Source organism: Cetorhinus maximus, chromosome 24 (genome assembly GCF_964194155.1).
Source record: "Cetorhinus maximus chromosome 24, sCetMax3.hap1.1, whole genome shotgun sequence".
Taxonomy (NCBI): domain Eukaryota; kingdom Metazoa; phylum Chordata; class Chondrichthyes; order Lamniformes; family Cetorhinidae; genus Cetorhinus; species Cetorhinus maximus.
In genome coordinates, this window is record NC_135902.1 from 50,252,908 (window position 1) to 50,276,024 (window position 23,117).

The following is a 23,117-nucleotide window of genomic DNA, read 5'->3' on the forward strand; positions in this document are numbered from 1 at the left end:
AGCTTTGATGGCTCTGTGTCCTTTTATATAGCCTCAACCAGTTTCAGACTGTCCAAACCTCAGGTACAGTTTTTGTTTCTTGAGAGGATTTGTTTCTGGGAGGATCCGTTTCCTGTTTCCCTTTTTTGCTTTCATTTTCAGTTAGCCATACATTGTTTAAATTTCTACATCTCTATCTCTTCTGACTTTTAACTATAATAACCTCCCAGCTTGTTAACGTTGCATTTACCCCATTTTCTACAGTTGAAACTTTAATTCTCAAAACTAGAAGTTGTATTCTAAAGCTCAAACACATGAACCGTGAACTAGATATTCGCAACACAGCATAGATTAAATGTTTTTGCTACTGTATGGCGTTTAAACCAACAACTTGCTGACCCTTTGGGTGAAAGTGCTGTCAGTTAAGTCCTAATTCCCCTTGTTAAAAACTCTTTATTTTGGTGGGTGTAGGAAAGGACACTTCAAATGTTACTCCCTCAGAAAAATGAATAAACATCTGATCTGTTTCCAAGAGGCGCTATTGATTGTGCAAATGTACATGTCTTTTCGGACCCAATAGACAACATCTGGATCCATCTCCCTCTGATGGTTTTTGGGTGAATGAAGCTGGAGAGCCTTTCCACTCCAGATCAATGCTGAGCCTTTGACTTGCACTTAAGTGTCAAGCTAAGTTTCCATGAGTGAGAAGGATTCTGTTCCTTGCTCCTCTCCGTGGCTGTTGTACAGAAACTGACATATAAGTGCAGTAATTTAGTTAGTTTACAGTTGATGTAATAGACCTCCATGTCTTTACATCAATGCAAGTAAGAACTTCAAGCAAAGATATTCACTCAGGTCTGTTATCTCAGTTTGCATTGTTGGTGGGAGCTTTGACAAAAACATAGCAATAGAAAGTAAGGTTTTGCAGACGGGAAATGTGTGTCAACATAAATTTTTATGTACAAAGTTGGGGAGAGTGTCGTGCCACTGGCTTCGGAAAATCACAATGGTAATTTTTTTCTCCCTCTAGCAGTTTGAGGTAAGTAGAAGATGCTTATATTCAGAGTGAATAAGACTTAAAATTGTAAGGTAGCCTGTCTCTATTTAAGAAACAAGGTCAGGCACTTTGATAACTTTGAAAATCTTGCTGGAAAACAGAAACCCAAAACTATTGGTACTCGTATTCCATTATTAATAGCAACCAGATGGTATATTCCCTAATTATGTGTTAGAAGTGCACATCTGCCAGGGGTTAATTGGGAAGGAGAAGCATAAAATTTATGTAATATTACTAGGAATGAAGGACAACGGTTAACTAAAATAGCACCTTTGTACAGTGTTCTCTGAAATGAATGCTGCTGAATGGACCTTGAAGAATACGAAATTAATGGGAGCAAAATTAATATGGCTTTTTAATCTGATTCTTAATCAGTCTGCAATAATTCAGAAGATATGCTATTTATTTTAGAAATTAGCATATCTGATTGCTTGAGAAGCTGAGTTATTATATTAGAACAATAATTTTGATGGATGATATGTTCTGTGCATAAATTGTGCAGAATTATAAATTTGAGTTTGCTTCTATTTGCACTGCAGAATTAAGTTGCGCAACTAGCTAAAGCTATCTTTCCCTTCAGAACCAACATAATGCCTTCACTGACACAACCCAACATACATTTGCAAAAAAAATGCCTATAAGGAATTAAACCATGTTTAGATCACTGTGAAATCGCATCCAGTATTGTGGCTGGCTGTCCTAGAAACTGTGCACAGTTTCCTACTTATGCTATATCTTGTTTAAGATCTTGTACATTCCAGAAGAGAGACAAGGACATTAGCATGAGGTTTGCATACATGAACTGTCTTTGAAGTAGTCGCAAAGCAAGTTTGAGTTTGATCAGAATTATAAAATCTGTAATGAAGTTAGTAAGTAATTGTCACCACAATTGATGTTGCACAAACAGCATATTAAAGGTCTCAACCAGCGAGTAAATGGATTAAGAATCTACAGTTCTCCATTTTTTAAGTGTCCTTCAAAAATCTTAGCCATTTTAGCTCATCTGCAAATGTCTTCCTGCTATGGAAGCCTACTTAACCCCCATCAAGCAAAGTTACATCCCGAGCACCTTCATAAAAACTATTTTGTTCCCTTTGGACTGTTGGCTGTTACTGAGGCTAACTTGAAGAAAGGACAGTGTTAAGAGCCAAGCGCTGCAAAACAGCAAACCTAACTTTGGAGTTACTGCTGTTGGGATATGTGAGCCCACAAAAACCTTTAAATAAACTCCAGAATGACAGACATGAGAGAAAATTCTGGGCTCTGTTTATCACTTAGAGACAGAAGAAATGCTTATTTGATACTTAAGGGTGTCATCATAGTGCCCTGACCCCGTTGGCGACAGGATCACATCACCTGGCAGCACCTCATTTAAGCTGCTTGTCAGGTCGAGACACAAGCGCTTTCATCTGTGTTTGGGAGTCAAATCAGGACTTATGCTGCCACTATTGCATGACTGAATAAAAAAATGTGTTTTTTGTGTTAGAGTCACACTTAAGGGCCTGAACCCAGTTATTATGTTAAAAGCTCTCTGATAATTATCACAATTTTAAGAACTGGACTCTAATAACATAGCTCAGTAATTATTTTCTTTAATATCTTGTGATAAAAAGCTGTTGAAATGCATGTCATCAAATACTTTCAATATAAATGATCAGTGGGATTTAGTTTAGTAACCCTTGTGCACTCTTAATAAATGCAGCATTCAGAGCATAAGGCCACATGTTTGATCTGTAGTCTGTGCAGAGTTGGCTGATCTCAGCTGGTGTGGCTATATTTAACTTAGATATCCATGGTTTAGGTCAGGGAATATCAGTCCACGGTTCCTATTCTTAAACACAACCTGGTGACCTCTGCTGGAAAGTGCACACATGCAAATGGTCAGTTTGGACAAGAGGGACTCAGCAACATTTTACAACATTTGCTGTTGTGGGCTGACACTTGAAGAATGACCACTTGTGTGAGGTGTTTTCTATCTTTGTTCTGAATTGCACTCGCGTTTAAAAGTCTCCTTGTTCACTCCCTTTTCCAGTAGAGCAAGGTTTTAGGATGTGACAAAGCAATAAACAAGGCAATGAACTGCTCTTGGCACTTAATCAACTGCAAGGACATGCGCTGGATCATTTGATGTGTGGCAGCTTATTTTTCTTGAATAAATTGTAATTTGTATAACGTTTTCGTACTATAGAATTTGTTGATTTCTTTTCCTTCCACAAAATGTAAATGATTTGTGGATGTATGTTATTTTTAGAGCTGTCATGTATTATTATCTATTATTGAGTGTCCACAAGGGAGGTTTTGTAGAGCAGTGCAGGTGAGAAGCTGTTGTATCTCTTATCTCTTGAAGGGTAAACTGGAAAAGCTCTACACTTAACACTTGGAGTACTACTCGTTGATCTGGCACTCCAGTTTCTATCAGTTCGGAAAGAGTTTGTGGGAGAGTTGGTTCTTTTTCTTTGGTAAAGGAAGACTGTAGACTCGGTTAAACAGTATGTATTCCACTGACAGTACCTTCACAACTGGTGCAATGCAAAACCACCATCTGGAACACAGTGTTCTTTGTAAAACCAAGCTGCATTTAATATACTTTTGCTGAGCCCCAACAATGCTGTATGAGGACATCATTAGGAAAATTATATTGTTTCAGCATTTGATTATTTTCAGGTTAATACATAGGCGCACATTTTGAGACATCTTGGGCACCTATTTGAATGTCATTTATACATGGTGCATGTCTATTGTTGCTACATTTGTACAAATGGCAGAGTGGATAACGCTTCAGACCCCTTGTGCTTTAGCTGCGTTGGTGGATTGCTTTCTGATTCTTTTCATGGGATGTACGCATCACTGGCAAGGCCATGCTGGCCTTGGGCCATTATTGCCCATCCCAAATTGTTCTTGAGGTGGTAAACTGTGACTTTGAAATGCTGGAGTTCATGTGGTGTAGGTAAACCACAGTGCTGCTAAAAAGGAGTTGCAGAATTTGACCCATTGACTGAAGGAATGGTGATTATGTTTCCAATTCAGGACAGTGTATGACTTGGTCAAGAACTTGCATGTGTGGCCATGTTCCCATGCACCTGTTCTTCTAGGTGGTAGAGGTCACAGGTTAGGAAGGTGTTGCCAAAAGGCCCTTGGTGAATTGCTGCAGTGCATGTGTAGATGGCACATTCTGCAGCTGTTGTGCGCTGGTGGTGGGTGAGGTGCGAGCTGTTTTGTTTTGGATGGTGTTGAGCTTCTTGAGTGTTGTTGCAGCTCCACTCATCCAGGCAAAAGTATTCCGTCACACTTCTGCATTGTAGATGGTGGACAGGCTTTGGGGAGTTGGTGGGTGAGTTACTTGCTGCAGAACTCCCAAGCTTCTGGCCTGCTCTTGTCGCCATAGCATTTATGCAGCTGGACCAGTTAAGTTTGCCAATGGTAACCCCCAGGGTTTTGATGGTGAGAGATTCTGCGATGGTAATGCTGTTAGAGATGGTCATTGCTTGACAGTTTTTTTTTTGTTGCATGACTATCACTTGGCACTTATCAGCCCAGGCCTGAATGTTGTCCAAGTCTGGCTGCATGCAGGAATGGACTGCTTCATTTTTGGAGGAGTAACAGGTGAAATTGAACACCACAACCATAAGTGAATATCCCCACTTCTGACCTTATGATGGAGGGAAGCCCTTGATGAAGTAGCTAAAACTGGTTGGACCGAGGTCATTGCCCTGAGGGAATTCTTCAGCAACGTCCTGGGACTGAGATGATTGGCCTCCAACATCTTTTCTGTTGGTATTACTCCGACAATGGAGCATTTTCGCCCCTGATTCCCATTGACTTCAGTTTTGCTCGGGCTCTCTGATGACACACTTGGTCACATGCTGCCTTGATGTCAAAGGCAATTGCTCTCCTCTCCTCTGGAGTTAAGCTCTTTTGTCCAAATTTTGACCAAGGCTGTAATGTGGCCTTGAGCGGAATGGTCCTGGCAGAACCCAAACTGAGCACCGGTGAGCGGGTAAATGATTGCGTCAACTGTTTGAAGATTTGTGGGAATGGTGTGCCTCAGACTTTTCACTTTGCCTTTCTCTTGTTCCAGAGAAGCATGAGTCCTTTGCTTCACACCACCCTTCTGATAATGTGGCTTAGATGAAACTGCTGGGGCTTGTCTGCTTGACTGTACTTTGACCAATATGCACACTGATGTAAAAGACAATATTCTGACAAGAGTATGAAGACTTGTGCTCAAGAACTTGCTGCACTGTTCCAGTACAGCTACAACACTGGTACTTACCCCGCAATGTGGAAAATTGCCCAGGTATGTCCTGTACACAAAAAGCAGGACAAATCCAACCTGGCCAAATGCCACCCCATCAGTCTCCTTTTGATCATCAGTAAAGTGATGGAAGAGGCCATCAACAGTGCTATCAAGCGGCACCTCCTTAGCAGTGACCTGCTCACTGACACCCAGCTTGGGTTCTGCCAGTGCTATGTAGCTCCTGACCTCATTACAGCCTTGGTTCGAACATGGCCAATAAAGCTGAACTCCAGAGATGATGCGAGTGTGACTGCCCTTGACATCAAGGCAGCGTTTGACGAAGTGTGACATCAAGGCAGCGTTTGACCAAGTGTGGCATCAAGGAACTCTAGCAGAACTGGAGTCAATTGGAATTGGGGGCAAAGCTCTGTTTGGAGTCACACCAAGCACAAAAGAAGATGACTGTGGTTGTTGGAGGTCAGTCATCTCAGTTCTAGGACATCACTGCAAGAGTTCCTCAGGATAGCGTCTTGGGCCCAAACATCTTTAGCTGCTTCATCAATGACCTTTCTTCCATCATAAGGTCAGAAGTTCGCTGCTGATTGCACAATATTCAGCACCGTTTGCGACCCCTCAGATGCTGAAGCAGTCCATGTCCAAATGCAGCAAGACCTGGACAATATCCAGCCTTGGGCTGACAAGTAGCAAGTAATATTCGTGCCACGCAAGTGCCAGGCAATGACCATCTCCAACAAGAGAGAATCTAACCATCGCCCCTTGTCATTCAATGGCAGAACCATCACTGAATTCCCCACTATCAGAATTTAGAGAGCTAGATTGAAAATTATTAAGCAGGACCTCAAATGTAGTAACTTTCAGATTACTCCCAGTGCCACATGCAAGTGAGTACAGAAATAGGAGGATAAGCTGGATGAATGCTTGGCTGGAAAAACGGTGCAGGAGAGAGAGCTTTAGATTCCTGGGATGCTGGGATTGGCTCTGGGGAAGATGGCGCTTGTACAAGCTGGACGGGTTGCACCTGAACAGAGTCGGGTCTGAGTTCCTTGCGGGGCATTTTGCTAGTGCTGTTTAGAGGGTTTTAAGCTAACTCGGCAGGGGTGTGGGAACCAGGAGAGAGTATTTGGGAGGAATACCAGGGTGCAGAAACACCTGGAGAGACAGATAGCACTAGAATAGAGAATAGTAAGTTAATCAGAATAAGGGAGAAAGTCATGAATTCTAAATCAGGGCTACTGTGCATGTATGTGAATGCACGGAGTATAGTAAATAAGATTGGGGAGTTATATCTGCAGATTGCCATGTGGAAATATGATGATGTGGCGATAACAGAGACCTGGCTCAAGGAAGGACAGGACTGGGTGCTAAATGTTCCTGGGTGCAACGTGTTCAGGAAAGATGGGGCTTGAAGAAAAGGAGAGGTGGCAGTATTGGTTAAGGAGAGCAATGAAGTGCTGAAGAAAGAGGATGTCCCAAAGGGTTCAAGGACAGAATCAATTTGGCTAGAGATAAGGAACAGAAAGGGTGCAATTACATTGCTTGGTGTATTATATAGACCGCCAGCTGGTGCGAAGAATGTAGAGGAACAAATCTGCAGGGAAATTAGGGAGGTGAAAATATAGAGTAGTTATAATGGGGGACTTTAATTACCCGAATGTAGACTGGGACAGTGGTAGTGTTAAGGGCAGAGGGGGGCAAGAGTTCCTAGAGTGTGTTGAGGAGAATTTTCCACAGCAGTATGTGTCCAGTCCAACAAGAAAGGATGCACTGTTGGAACTGGTTCTTGGAAATGAGGCGGGCCAAGTGGATCAAGTTATCAGTGGGGGAACGTTTAGGCGACAGTGATCATTGTCTCATAAGGTTTAGGATGACGTTGGAAAAGGACAATGTACAATCCAGAGTGAGAATAGTTAACTGGGGGGAGAGTTGACTTTGATAGGGCAAAAATGGAGCTGGGCTGGGTAGACTGGAACCAAAGGTTGGTGGGGAAAAACTAGCTGAGCAATGGGCTACCTTCAAAGAAGAAATGGTTCGGGCACAGTCAAGGCATATTCCCTCAAAAGGGAAATGTAGGGCAAACAAATCCAGAGCTCCCTGGATAAAAAATGAGATAGAAATTAAGATAAAGAAGAAAAACTTTGCTTATGACCGGTGTCAGGTAGAAAATACCACTCAGAGCCAAGTGGAATACAGAATGTTCAGAGGTGGGGGTGAGGAACTAAATGGTCAATGGATATTTTTCAGGCTGAAGGAAGGTTTGGCCTCAGGAGGCAAAGTATGTATGTTATTTAGAAAAGAAAGAGAGCCAACTGTGCAAGCGTAACAGAAACTGAGACAGCAACAGAAAATAACTCTTTGAGCAGAATTAGTAGTCACATGGAAAAATATGGGTTGATAAGGAAGAGCCAGCATGGATTTCTAAAGGGGAAATCATGTTCAACTAACTTGCTGGAGTTTTTTGAAGAGGTACCTGAAAAGGTCTGAGGGTAATGCTGGTAATGTATATGGACTTTCAAAAGGCATTTGACACAGTGCCACACAACCGACTTCAGAGAAAAGTTATTGCTCATGGAATAAAAGGGACAGTAGCAACGTGGATACAAAATTGGCTGAAAAATAGGAAGCAGAGAGTAATGGTCAATGGATGTTTTTTCGGGCTGGAGGAAGGTTTGTAGTGGAGTTCCCCGAGAGTCAGTATTGGGACCCTTGCTTTTCCTGATGGATATTAATGATCTAGATCTTGGTGTGCAGGGGACAATTTCAATGTTTACGGATGATACAAAGCTTGGAAGCATTGTAAACTGTGAGCAGGACAGTGTAGAACTTCAAAAGAACACAGACAAGTTGGTAGAGTGGACAGATTGGTGGCAGATGAAGTTCAATATGGAGAAGTGAGAGGTGATTCATTTTGGTAGGAAGAACGTGGAGCGACAATATAAAATAAGGGGTAAAATTCTTAAGGGGATGCAGGAGTAGAGGGACCTGCGTGAATACGTGCATAGATCATTGAAGGTGGCAGAACAGGTGGAGAGAGCAGTGAATAAAGCATACAGCACCCTGGGCTTTATTAATAGGGGTATAGAGTACAAGAGAAGGAGGTTATGCTGAGCTCTTATGAGACACTGGTTAGACCTCAGCTGGAGTATTGTGTACAATTCTGGGTGCCACACTATATGAAGGATGTGAACACATTGGAGAGAGTGTAGAAGAGGTTTACAAGAATGGTTCCAGGGATTAGAAACTTCAGTTATGAAGATAGATTGGAGAGGTTGGACTTTTCCCCTTGGAGAGAAGGCTAAGAGGAGATCTGATAGATGTGCTCAAAATCATGAGGGGGCTGGATAGAATAGCAAGGGAGACACTGTTCCCGCTCGTAAAGTGATAGTGTGAGAGGGCACAGATTTAGTGATTTGCAAAAGAAGCAAATGTGATGAAAGGAAAACCTTTTTCACACAGTGAGTGGTTTGAATCTGGAATGCACTGCCTGGAAGTGTGGTGGAGGCAGATTCAATCGAGGCATTCAAGAGGGCATTGGATGATCATTTGAATAGAAACAAAGTGCAAGGGTATGGAGAAAAGGCAGGAGAAGGCAGTAAGTCATAATGTTGATTTGGAGAGTCAATGCAGATACAATGGGCTGAATGGCAGCCTCCTGCACTGTAACAATTCTGTGATCAACATCCTGGGGGTTACCATTGACCAGAAATTGAACTGGAGTAGCCATATAAATACAGTGGCTACAAGAGCACGTCAGAGGCTAGGAGTCCTGTGGCAGTAGCTCACCTCCTGACTTCCCTTAGCCTGTCCACCATCTACAAGGCACAAGTCAGGAGTGTGACAGAATACTCTCCACTTGCTGAATGAATGTAGCTCTAACAACACTCAAGAAGCTTGACACCTTCCAGGACAAAGCAGCCTGTTTGTTTGGCATCCCATCCACAAACATTCGCTCCCTGCACCACCAACGCATGGTGGCGGTAGTGTGTACCATCTGCAAGACGCACTGTAAGAACTCAATTAAGGCTTCTTCGACAGCACCTTCCTAACCCACAACTGCTACCATCTAGAAAGACGAGCAGCAGATACATCAGAACACCAGCTGCAATTTTTTTCTCTAAGCCACTCCGCCACCCTGACTTGGAAATATATCGCCAATCCTTCACTGTTGCTAGGTCAAAATCCTGGAACTCTCCCCCTAACAGCACTGTGGGTGTACCTACACCACATGGGCTGCAGCAGTTCAAGAAGGCAGCTCACCACCACCTTCTTGAGGGCAATTAGGGATGGGCAATAAATGCTGGCCAAGCCAGCAATGCTTACATCCCACAAATGAATTTTAAAAATCAGCTGTTTAACAGTGCAGCTGAGTTAATGTGTAATGGGATGGACATGTGTCCTGCTTTTGTTTTAAGAGGCAGTGTTGGTTTTTTTTCCGACTTTTAGTTAAGGCTGGTCTGTAGCACTGAATTATAAATGCACTGAATGCACGCACTCCATATTTAACTGATCTCTTCCATTTATAAAGTGTATGGGGTACCTGATTTTAAGTGTAAATCATCCTGCTCTTTGTAAATGAGTTTTGACGGTGCAATGGAGTTATGTGGTAATGCAACCTAGTGGTGTGTGTTTCTGCCTCCTGCAGGAGACTGGTCCATTTCAGAGTTGAAACAAAGCTCCAGAGTTGCACTGTCACTTGTACATCACTACAAAAAGTGGAAATTGTGGCAGTATATTTGTGCTTTTCGTTGCTAAAGCCATCCTCCTTTTAAAAAAACAGCTACTGTATTAGATGCTGGGAGGGTCTTAATATTCAGATTCATACATTTCATATAGTTTTTGCTCCAGCCACAGTGCTGACCAAGATCAACTTTTCTTGTGTGATCTCTTTATAAGTATGAAAGCAAAAGGAGAAGACTGGCAGAGCAATTTTGAAGAGCAATGATATCTTTCCAAAGAAGAGCCTCATCTGTTGTGCTTGGCTTACTGCTCACATCACTAGTAACTTGGATTCTAAATATGTGATTATTTTTCAATAAAGACAGCTCAGATATTGCAGAAGTTACATTGAGCACTACAGGGGCACTTCTGCAACAAAAATAAAAAAATATATACTGCAGTTTTTTTTGCAATGCTTGCTTGAGATTGCGGTCAATGGAAGATTGTGTTGTGTGTCTTTCAAGACATTCTTTATAATCAAGAGTAGGCCGAGAGAAACTATTCCTCTTGGCAAAAGGATTGAGGACCACTGCTAATTTAAAGTGATTGGCAAAAGAGCCAAAGGCAACATGAGGAAAAGCTTTTTTGCCTAATGAGTGGTTAGGATCTGGAATGCACTGCCTCAAGAGTAGAGGAAGCAGATTCAGTCATAGCTTGTAAAAGGGAATTGGATAAGCACCTGAAGAGAGAATTTACAATGCTAGGGGAAAAGGCAGGAGTGGGAGCCCTTGCAGAGAGCTAGCACAGAAATGACTGGCCGAATAGCCTCTGTCTGTGCTACAACTATGCTATGATTCTATTCTGTATACTTCCCTGTTTCTTGTCAGTGGCATGAAACGGGATGCGTGAGACCATGACAGCTTTCATTAGAGTCAAGTCATGTGTTTCTGTACTTCAAATCTTTTGGCAATGGCATCTATTTCATCTAGGAGCTTCAGTACCTAACTGTTTGGAAATTCTTGCAGAAGTCACATCTGGTGTTTCAAAAACCTGGAGATCCCTTCCTTACAGCACTGTGCGTGTTCCTACAACACATGGACTGCAGTGGTTCAAGAAGGCAGCACATGACCACCTTCTTGAGGGCTGTTAGGGGTGGGCAATAAATACTGGTCTACCCAGTGACGTCCATATCCTATGAACAAATAAAAAAATTATTGTTCTGGATGTACTTTTGCTACAATTTACAGAATAAATCAGAAGCATTTTTATACCTTTTTTTGGGAGGGCGGAGTGGCTTAGTGGATTGGAGTTTAACCAGCAAGGAATAGAAATTCATGTGATTCTAATTTGATTTGGGATATTAATGTGCTGCTGAACAGAATGGTGGGATGTGGACTTCTGCTTGTGGATTCCTGATCTCCCCTGTGCTGTTTATCGGTACAAGTCCAAAACTTTTGCACAAAATTCACCCAGGGTAGCCAGCTTGAGAGTGAGGTTGATGGAGTTCAAAAGCGGATTGTCTACTTAACCCCAGGTGACACACAGTGAAATTAGAGAAAATGTCATTTAAAAAAAAAAAAATATCTACAGGTATATTGAAAATAAAATGAAGCTCAAATTTCATGCATTGGCCAACTTCAGATAGAATATTACTTTCAGTAAAAAGTTTAATTCTAGATTTTAAACTGAAATTCAATAACTTTTCACACAATGTTTGAATATCAACAGGTTTATTCACTCATATTCTATTGGATGAAGCTGCTCAAGCAATGGAGTGCGAGACCATCATGCCTTTGGCACTAGCTAGTAGACACACAAGGATTGTTTTAGCTGGGGATCACATGCAGGTGAGTGATCTACAGATCAAGTTTGAACTTCAGCCACTATATATTAGGATGTGAATTAACAACTAGTTTGTTAATTCTTGTGGCGCCTCTAAATGATTGCAGACTTGTTGCCATTTGTGTTTTTTATATTTCAGTGGCAGCAGAGAATGCCACAATGTCACAATTAACTAGCTTTTCTTTGTAATTTCATTGCAGTGAGATTTTGGAAGATGCTCTTGGGGTTCATCTTGATTTTGCTGCTCTTTGAAATCAAAATAATGAACAACATGACAGAGACAGTAGTGGTCTATGTTTTGTTTGCAGTAGGTTCTGTCTTAAAAGCCAAAAATTCTTGGTGCCCATCTAGGTTTAATGTGCACTGAATGACTTATTCTTTTGGTGTAATCATTGTGCTGACACTGAACTTCCCTGCTCCCTACAACCGCAATCCCAGAGTCTTCCTTTTAAGAAACAACAATCGAACTCATTAAGTTCAGTTGCGCAATGTCCGGATCTTGGTCGAACAACAGTCTGTTTGATTTCCTTTTTAAATTAACAATTAGGTTTCATTTAAAACAAATTTTACTGACCTGATGCTCCTTAACATTGCCAGAGGTTCCTGATTTAAAATAGTGTGTCCAGACAACTTGGCTCTGAAATCACCCCTTTTGTGGAGCATCACAGTAACTGTTTTTATAAGGAAAAGAAAATGGCTGGAAAAAAATGGTTCCTGTTGCCGGATAACACTCAGTATTCCTGCGCTAATTGGGCACCAATGCCCTTAAAACTGAAGTTTAAAAGATAGAAAGCTCTTTCTAAAGGACTTGCATCTACAGGTTTTGGACAGATGCGGCACAGCCATTATGTGAAGGTTGGAGTTGGCAACTCTGGATAGTTGAATGCATGTGCATTTGTTGCCAGATATGCAAGTCTGCCAGGAGTTTCTCAACAAAGACCTATTTGGGACATTCTCAAAAGTGTTTGGGTTTATGAGCCAGTTTCTGCATTGATAATACATGTCCAAGAATGTTGCCTTTGTGTTATTGATAAATGAAATTTTTGCCAACTTTACTTCCTGACCATCTGTTAGTTTAACAGGGATTTCTGGCTTGTAAGCCTGATGTGTCACAGGGGCCTTCAAACATTTTCCTTTTTCTGAGTGGAAGGGGCGTAGGAAGGAAGGAAGAATTGGGCATCTGCCATTGTGTATGCAACTTTCCCCTTCATTAGTCGTCGTCCTTGTCCACCCAAATACGTACATAACTGTTCCTTCAATTATGAAGGAAGCTAGGGAAGCACCCTGCTCTATGCCTTTACCAATGTTGTTCTGTAACTGAGTAACCTGGATATCTCTTTGTTCTTCCATTCAGTGATCAGGCACCCAACCTGCACTTGATTGGAAGAAAAAGAGTTGGCGTTTTGATCAAATGGACTGAAGGGTTTTCATCCAGTATTGTGATCTCTCTTTTTTTTCTCTCCTTTCCCCATTTGTTTAGCAGGTGAGATGCCTCCTTTAGGTCATGCTATGTTTGCAAAACTGATTTCTATTACTTATCCAACACCTTTGTATACCACCAGGCTACCTTTCCAAATGCATCATCGACAATACTGCACAAATTTAGCAACAGCAAAAAGGCTGTGAATTTTTAATAAGCACTGTCTGTGGATTCTGTGATGGAATATAAGCATGTTGATAAACCTGTTTATGGTTTACAAATGTCTTAATTTATTGAACAAGTCAGGCCATGCGATAGTGCTTGCTGTCTCATTTTCTTATTAATAGTCATTTGGTAGTGCAGAACTTGAGTATTGCTGAAAAAAGACATCTTGTCGAAGCTTTTCATCTTGCCCTCGTCAGGACAATTCGCAAGAATACCAAATGTAAAGGGAACAACAGGTTGTACTGCATGAGAAGAAAGTGCTGATTGGTTGGCAATTGGACTCTGATAGAGGCGTTGCCATGGAGAATGCACCAGTTATCTGATTGACAGTTAACTGCCAAGATTTATTTAAATTCAAACCAAGCAGGTTGACTCTGGTTAAGGCATTACCCTGAGGAATGAATGTGAGAATGGCTGTTGACTATTTTGTTCAATTGAAAAAGGCACAATATGTGTACATGTTCTTTCTGCCTGCATTGTCCTGATGAGTGCAAGGTGAAAAGCTTTGACAAGAAGTCTCTTTTTCAGCAATGCTCATTTTCTTATTTGTAAAATTGGAAACTTTAACAAAATTTTTAATGGAACTGAACTCCTGAAAAATTTATTTGTAGTTATGTATTTGCCATTGTAGTGTCATAGAAGACTTCATCAATAAGTAGAGCGGAAAGAGCTTTGAAAAAGCATCAAAAATTTATAATTACATTTTGAAAATGTTTGAGACTTTCATCTTTATTTTCTTCCCCTTCATGAAATTTCACAGTTTTTGAACTTGAGAAACTTGAACTTAAAATAACTTTCTCAATTCTGATCCTCCAAATCGTTTGTTCTTGTTTTCTCCAAATGTACATTATTTTACATTTCTCAAGATGAATTCATGGGAGCATTATCACCTGGTGTAATTTACAGCTTGAATATTCCAAAGCATTTTTGCTGATTTAACACTAGAGCACCCAGCTTCAAATTTATTCTGTGCTGCCATTTGTACTTGAGCTTCTCATAACGTTTGGTATTTGCTCAGTTTTCAAGAATTATACTGAGCAATGACAAACTGGAAATGGGGCGAAATTAATTGCACCTTTTCCCATTTACTAATATTCACTACTGGCTGCAGAATGGCCATGGTTCTGGAGATGCTTGTGATCACTGACTCACCCCACATGGCCTCTAGGTTGCATGACTGGTGACTGCAACGGCAACTGAACAAGCGATGATTTTTCACTGGTTAAGGCATCGCAATATCTTGCCGGACTTTCACAGAAGTTACTTACTGCCCTTACCATAATGACTGAGGCAACCCCTTTTTTGAAAATAAACATTTGCAGCCAAAACTCCATATTATGATGCTTCTGGTTTTCCTTCACTATATTTAGAATAATTTACCGGATTCATGGCATTTAGTGTTCTGTGAATTTCTTCATGCTTGGTGATTCAAGGTGGCAGTCTCTATTCACCATATTTTCTTTAATGCCACTTTTACAGTCAAGCATTTTTGAAGTTAATATAGACAAAAAAATGACTGCTAAAGCCTCCTTTTGATTGAGTGTTTTATAATGTGCAGAATAATCTGGAATTCTCAATGAAAAATATTTTTGATCTTTACTAGTGGAAAAGTAGCGCCAGTTTCCAAAGTGACTGTATGTTTTGCTACTTGTTAAGTTGATTGAAATCCACTAGGCAGAATGTACATTCTTCTATGTTCTTTTTCTTTTGAAGTTTTTTAAATTAAAAATAACGCTGCCTCAAAGATCAAAAGAAATTTTGAAATCAAATCTTGAACATCAGCTCTGAAAGTGTTTAATTTTCTAAATGTTATAGCAGCACTGTTTGCAAGTTAAGTCTCATATACCCTGAAGAAAGCAGGGTTAATTGTTCCCCGATTAGTCATTGCAGTGGCCAAGTGTTGGAGAATTGAATCATCTCCATTTGATCCTCTTCCGTGGGCTCCATGGTCTGTTAGCCTACTTAGTGCTATCATGTTATTTGGCTCAAAACTCCAGGCACAATAACCTCTGCCTGTTTTAAACAGTGAACGTGTAGCAGAGGTATACTTAAGATAGGGAGGAAAGTATATAAAAGCAGAAAGCCAGAAATAAAATTGTGTTATCCTTATAACTATATTTTTTCTTGGCTATTTTTAATTTGTACTTTGCTAATGTTCTGCTTTGTTGTTTCCAGCTTAGTCCCTTTGTATACAGTGAATTTGCCCGGGAAAGAAATCTTCATGTGTCTTTGCTAGATCGTCTATATGAACACTACCCTGCAGAGTTTCCGTGCAGAATACTACTGTGTGAGAACTATCGTTCCCATGAAGCTATTATCAAGTAGGTTTTTGAGTTTCCCACATTTTCTTGGTATGTGACTCTATTGAGCTAGTTACTGGTGATGCTAGAAAGGGTTCCTCGGTCTGTACCCCCATTTAAAAATACTAATTAGCAGTTACTTAGAGCTGCCATGCCTGGCTGAGGGAACTGAATTAATTTTCACAAACTGTCTTCATGTTTGCAACTCCATTGATATTGTGGCTTCCTCACAGTGATTGATACTGTTAGATTTTTGATAAGATTACTGACTGTGACAAATCCTCCTCAACCTGGACAGTTATTTTGCTAATTTTGAAGAGAGGGGAATAATTGCTGTTCTAAAATGGCTGCTAATAAAAGTGAGACATGTTCAATTAATTGCTTTTGCCTTTGGAGCACTAAAGTACAAATGGAGCACTAAATTTGTTTCACTGCATTGGATTAATATCTGAAGGTGGTTACTGAAATATGCACTTCGCGATAAACCTTTCATCACAGCCCAGTATAAACATGCAGTTCTAGTAGAGATGCAGCTTTTGCAGAAATAATTAACAGAATCTCTTCATTCTGATACCAGTTTTTAAACAAATTCCTGAAATAAATCTGCCATACCTGTAATTTTAAAAAACTGCTTTGAATCCATATGCCTATTCTGCACGAAATCTGAGGATTAGGTTAATTTGTTGACACTGCTGTATCTGCACATGAATTTATCATCTCGATAATCTCCCTAAACCTCATCAAAACCTACCTCTTCGACCACACTTGCAGTCACCACATACTGCTGCTCTGCATCCATTCCATCACCATCAATTACCTTGGCATTTACCACACTAAAGACACCACATGATTACAAACTGTTCACTTTAATTAATCTTTGGTTGTATTTTGTGCTGGGAGTTGGGAGTCTGACTATTGAGAGAACTGACTGTGTCTGTCTGCCAAGTCCTCAGTTGTGCATAAAGCAAAAGTTAAGCCATGCTTGCAGAAATGATGGTAATTTCATTTCTGCTACATTCTAAGAACGTGGTTTGCACTGGAATATCTTTTCACAGGGGAGTGAACAAATCAAACATTTTTCGGGTTATTAGATTGTACATTTACCAGCTTCCATTGTTCAGATTTACTCCTTCATATAAGCAACAAAAGCATAAAATGTGATTTATGCTTCTAGGTTAATGATTTGAGAAGTATATTTATTGGTGTGTTGCGATTTAATTTACTATTCCTGTGGGAGGAAGTAAATAATCAGAAGTTCAAGAAGATATTTTCTCTATTTTTAAAGAAATCAGGAAGACATGAGATGGAAAGCTAAATCTGATTCAAATTAAACTGAAGCTCAGCTGGAGTAATGTATCTTCTTTAGGGTTTGTGACTTGACTGATGTTTTGAAATGTACACTCTTAAGTCAACACGTTATGAAGACCACTAGTATTCCAGAGATTCTGTATAGTGACATTCATCACAATTTCACTTCTTTATTTTAGTTACACTTCTGAATTATTCTATGAGGGGAAGTTGATGGCTAGTGGAAAACAACCAGCACACAAAGATTTCTATCCACTAACATTCTTCACAGCTCGAGGAGAAGATGTGCAAGAGAAAAACAGCACTGCTTTCTACAACAATTCAGAGGTGAGGTAACAGAAAGGAACTTTTATATCTCTACTGGTTGTGTTTATCCATTATTTTATTTGTGGACCCTGTTGATTTTAAGCTAAGGTTTGTTTCAATGTTGCAATTATTGGTGTTATTTGTAACTACCATGTATACATCTAATGGAGGTTGTGCTTTGAGTTAATGAAAGTTGCCCATTGAATTAATCCCCAATCTGAATTGGTTATAAGAGACTTGTGTGGAATAAATAATGTATTCCTTTAGTGAAGTTGTGCTGAGAATTATCTTCAGTTTTTAAAAGAAATACATCGGTTTTCTTATACTAACAGGGCTGTTCTACTCAGTGATCCTCCTGCTCGAATTTCAACAACGATCTGAGCATTTTTTCACCTGTATTCTTCACACCCCCACCCACCCCCACACACCCACCCCCACACCCACCCACACAGCCCCACACCCACACCCACACACCCCCCCCCACACACCCCCACACGTCCCCCCCACACGTCCCCCCACACCCCAATCCTGTGGAGGTATGAACTCATGCCACTATGATTCTCCAGGTTCAGGGAGCCCTCTGCTGTCTTATTCAAGCAGCCACTCAACATATGTGTACGTATACAGATTATCTGGCCATTATTTGTAGAATTTTGCAGTCCGCAAATTGGTCGCTGTGTTTGCTTGCATAACAGCGCTACACTTAAAATGTTGTCTTTCCAAATTCATCCCCCTCTCTCTCACTCTGCAGTGCATGGCAGCAATTTGAAATGCTGTGGGGAATCACAGTTCAGCCTGACCTTATTCACCCTGGGGTAGGCATCTAGCACGAGGTCACCGAGCACAGTTGTAGCACCACTGCTGCTATTTGAGATCAGCTCAGTCTGGGTCATCCTCATGTGTGTTGCTCAGTTGTGCGCAGATTGTTGGGTTTTACCTCTCAAGCATTTGAGGGAGCTCCATGACCATTGCATTATAGATGTTGAGAAGATGTTTCTCTTAGTGGGGGAACTAGGAATCGAGAACTAGGGTGCACAGTTTGAAAGTAAGAGGTCTCCCATTTTAGACAGAAATGAGGAATTTCATTTTTCCATTCGTACTTAGAATTCTCTCCCCCAGTGAGCAGTGGAGGCTCGGTAATTGCATCTATTTAAAGATGAGTTGGACAGATTTTTGTTTGACAAGCGTGTCAAGGTTTATGGGGCACAGGCAGGAAGTGGAGCTAAGGCCACATCAGATCAGCTATGATCTTATTGAATGGTGGAGGAGGCTGGAGTGACCAAAGAGACTCCTGTTTCTTATATTCAGAAGGGTTTTTTAAAAATCTGGAACACCAATAAATTATAAAAATTGCAACAAAAAATGCCAATAACAAAAGCTTATTAAGAATTAGCATTTTACTTTACTGATTGTTATGTCTGCCAAAAAGCTGAGTTTATGTTATGAATGTAAGAACCTATTAAGTGGAAAAGCCCACCAGTGAAATGTCCTCTTCTATGTATTAATATTGTGTGAATATAATCACTTCATGCCAATTTCAATGTCTGCTTGCTGCACTAAAAAAAACTTGAGCCACTAAAATAATATTCAACATGACTTTCAGCAACCTAGTATGGATTGGCTGAAGCTGGGAGTGATTGGTTAGGCTCATCACAATGTTTGTATCACTATTTTATCAAGTTAAGAGAAAATGCATTGTGGTGTTCTGACTGTATTGCTGTCGTCATTAGCTCCAAGGCTGGAATTAGTAGCCTGAGGCCAGAGTGGGGCATTAATACAATTGTTTCAAAACTGATGATTGTATCATGTTCAACGTAGTGGTATTTGCTGTTGTTTTCTCCATTTTCTGTCTTCTATGTGAAAACGTTGCAACTTCTCCATTTCAATATATTGACCTTGCAATTTAATAAATTAAGCAGCTTTGGCCTTTAGGTTACGCTGAGGAAAAATGTGAAAATATTTATACAATAAAAATAGCTATCAAGTATTTAAAATGCACCATGGGTGCAGTTATTCTGATGTTAATGATGCAAATATATTTCAATAAAATAAAATTCTAGCCGTCATTTGGCCTAGGTGTAGAGACATCACCTGCAGAGAACGAAGAAAATAATAGAAAATACTTGGATTTATTTAATGTGTTATCACTCTTTAAAGCCTGAGTGCTTCCTACAATTAATTATTGTGACTGTTGTCTCAGCAATGGCCATTCTACAACAGCATTGACATGAATGGTCTGTCAATGTATTTCCTTTGGTTATATGCAAGGAGGAATTCTGGCCAGTGCACAGGGAGAACTGCCTGCTCCTCTTGGGATAGTGCTCTGGGATCTTTACCAATCAGCCGATTGGGCAGAAAGGATCATCATTGATAAAAGCAAAAAACTGCGGATGCTGGAAATCCAAAACAAAAATAAAAATACCTGGAAAAACTCAGCAGGTCTGACAACATCTGCGGAGAGGAACACAGTTAACGTTTTGAGTCCGAATGACTCTTCAACAGAACTAAGGAAAAATAGAAAAGAGGTGAAATATAAGCTGGTTTAAGGGGGGGTAAGACAGGTAGAGCTGGATAGAGGGCCAGTGATAGGTGGAGATAGCCAAAAGGACAAAGAGGTGTTGAAGGTGGTGATATTATCTAAGGAATGTGCTAATAGGTGACATTAAGGGTAGAAAGCAGGACGAGCAAGGTACAGATAACCCTAGTGGGGGTGAGGTGGGGGGAAGGGATCGAAATAGGCTAAAAGGTAGAGATAAAACAATGGATGGAAATACATTTAAAAATAATGGAAATAGGTGGGAAAAGAAAAATCTATATAAATTATTGGAAAAAAAGGGGGGGATCGGAAAGGGGGGGTGGGGATGGAGGAGAGATCTAAAATTGTTGAACTCAATATTCAATCCGGAAGGCTGTAAAGTGCCTAGTTGGAAGATGAGGTGCTGTTCCCCCAGTTTGCGTAGAGCTTCACTAGAACAATGCAGCAGGCCAAGGATGGACATGTGGGCAAGAGAGCAGGGTAGAGTGTTGAAATGGCAAGCCACAGGGAGGTCTGGATCATGCTTGTGGACAGACCGAAGGTGTTCCGCAAAGCGGTCACCCAGTCTGTATTTGGTCTCTCCAATGTACAGGAAACCGCATTGGGAGCAGCGAATGCAGTAGACTAAATTAAGGGAAGCGCAAGTGAAATGCTGCTTCACTTGAAAGGAGTGTTTGGGCCCTTAGACGGTGAGGAGAGGGGAAGTAAAGGGGCAGGTATTACACCATCTGTGGTTGCATGGGAAGGTGCCGTGGGAGGGGGTTGAGGTGTAGGGGTTTTTTTTTAGGATCACCATTGACTGTAGGCATTGTCTTTGAAAGTGCATTACTCCCTCTGTGCTACATTAGAGTTTCAGCTGAGATCATGTGCTGAAGTTCCCTGACAATCTAGCCAAGTTGACACTTTGCTGGAAAGAGGATTGGTGAAATTGTCTCAACAATGACAACAATAAATGAATAGAAAAATACCAGCCTGTGGAGCTGCACTTGGCAGAAGATTCCACCCACCAATCAAACCAGTTTCCAGGAGGGGACATAGATGAGCAGTGACCTGCACAAAACCAGGCAGGTACATTGGCTCTGTTTGATGCAGTCAATTTTCGTTAAAATTTCCCTGTTCTGTCTCTGTCCTTCTGATTAATTTCAACCATCAAATCACATGCTCTGTCTCAATATGAGACTTGGCAAGAAAATATTCTATCATGTATTACTCCTCCTGCAGTCACCATGTAACCTGCCTGTTTAATTTCACAAAAATATGCACCTTAAAATCAAATCAGAAATAATCGTGGCCAAGTGCACAATGGTCCAATTTGACAAATCTGGAAACCAGAAAGTCCCAGGTGTAATTCCTGCCGTTTGTTGATTTAATCAATCTTGGCAGTTGTGACTCTATAATTGGCTTCAGCATCTGGTAGGAATTATCTAAAGTTCCCACTCTTGTTCACTATCCAGTGACTCTTAGGAGGTGTCAGCTGTGGCTCAGTTCATAGCACCCTCGCCTTTGAATCAGAGGGTTGTGGGTTCATGTCCCACTCCCGGAAACCAAGAACTGTGATTGTACTCAAAAGAGTTGCAATCTGTGACTGTTGATAACTTGAAAGAGTATCCAGTGACTCTTAGGTGGTATCAGCTGTGGATCAGTTCATAGCACCCTCACCTTTGAATCAGAGGGTTGTGGGTTCATGTCCCACTCCCGGAAACCAAGAACTGTGATTGTACTCAAAAAGAGTTGCAATCTGTGACTGTTGATAACTCGAAAGAGTTTCAACCACCAGCTATTTTTGAGGAGGTGTCAGCTGTGGCTCAGTTCATAGCACCCTCGCCTTTGAATCAGAGGGTTGTGGGTTCATGTCCCACTCCCGGAAACCAAGGACTGTGATTGTACTCAAAAGAGTTGCAATCTGTGACTGTTGATAACTCGAAAGAGTATCCAGTGACTCTTGTTAAAAAAAAAAATGCATCTCTCGACATTGGGTGCCTTTACTAAACTTGCTTTTTGAATAAACAATTCACTGAGTAAAATCTTGAAATAGTTATTTTGCATTACCCACACCATTTCCCCAAGATTTGTTTTGCTTAATACATGTCACTTTGCATCTTTGTAAGCAGGCTGATGCTGTTTAATGGAATGATTTCAGGGCTGCCATTTAACTTCAGACCTTTCAGTTTTGGTTTTCCCACATGCCCTGTTTCATGTGGAGTGATGTATCCTTGTGTTGAGAGTGGCAAAAAATTTAAGTTAATATCAAAATTGGCTAAATTGAATTTATAGCATTTCTGTACCAAAAATCGATTTTGAATGGGCCTGTGGCAAGATGATACTTGATGAGATCGGTTGAGTTTAACACAATCTTGTAGCGGCGTTGTAACTTTATATATCAGAGAACCATCCAAAGGAAACCTGGGTTATCTGTATGTCAGCATTAAAATACTCATTGTGTCTGCTTGGTTAGATATATTTGACTGACATGGAAACTGGCTGGTAATTATTCGATAGTACCTGATCATTTTTTGTACCACATTGTGTTTAAATATTTGGATGCGTTTAATGATGCATGTAATTGGTAACAGTTGGGTAACTTTGTGGTTGAACTTCATGTTTATATTGAATCCCAAATGATGATGTTTTGACACAGAATGGTCATAATTGGCTGCTATAGCTAAGTAAATATTATATCATGGAGTTTTCTTCTCATTATCAACCATGATTGGACTGATGAATGAAACTTCGAATATATTTAATTCCAGATGTTGCATTTCTGCTCTTTAATGTTCAAGTGCAGTGATTGTAATCATATTTTGTCTCTCCAAAAAGGTCTTTGAAATAGTAGAACGTGTTGAAGAACTCAGAAGGAAGTGGCCAGTTGCCTGGGGGAAATTGGATGAAGGCAGCATTGGAGTCGTGACGCCATATGCTGATCAAGTATTTAGGATTCGATCGGAACTGCGTAAGAAGAGATTGTCAGAAGTGAACGTAGAACGAGTCCTGAATGTTCAAGGTGGGTTCCCACTTGCTGATAAAAGTTAAGCTCCTATTTCTTTGTTTTTCTTGTATTTAACCATGTGAAATTCAGCCTTGTTGAGGAGTAGGATGTCAGAAATGTACATGTGTAGCAGTGAGCTTTGAGTGCTCCAATGTGCGACAGTAAATGCCTATGTAATAAATCTTTATCTTGACTGCTATTTGCAAGGAGCTCTTCAAAGGGAGGGGAATCGAATAAGTGACTCCTC

General features: G+C 40.6%; 1 protein-coding gene across 6 annotated transcripts in view; it reads left to right on the top strand.

Moving 5' to 3' along the window:
* The window catches only part of helz (helicase with zinc finger), a 256,788-nt gene that overhangs the window by 123,751 nt on the left and 109,920 nt on the right, over nucleotides 1–23,117 (top strand). For all 6 annotated transcript variants that reach the window (XM_078529015.1, XM_078529019.1, XM_078529018.1 and 3 more), the window contains exons 17-20: nucleotides 11,676–11,794; nucleotides 15,610–15,755; nucleotides 17,222–17,369; nucleotides 22,702–22,885. In XM_078529015.1, the coding sequence (XP_078385141.1) occupies nucleotides 11,676–11,794; nucleotides 15,610–15,755; nucleotides 17,222–17,369; nucleotides 22,702–22,885 (597 nt within the window). The remainder of the gene's footprint in view (nucleotides 1–11,675; nucleotides 11,795–15,609; nucleotides 15,756–17,221; nucleotides 17,370–22,701; nucleotides 22,886–23,117) is intronic.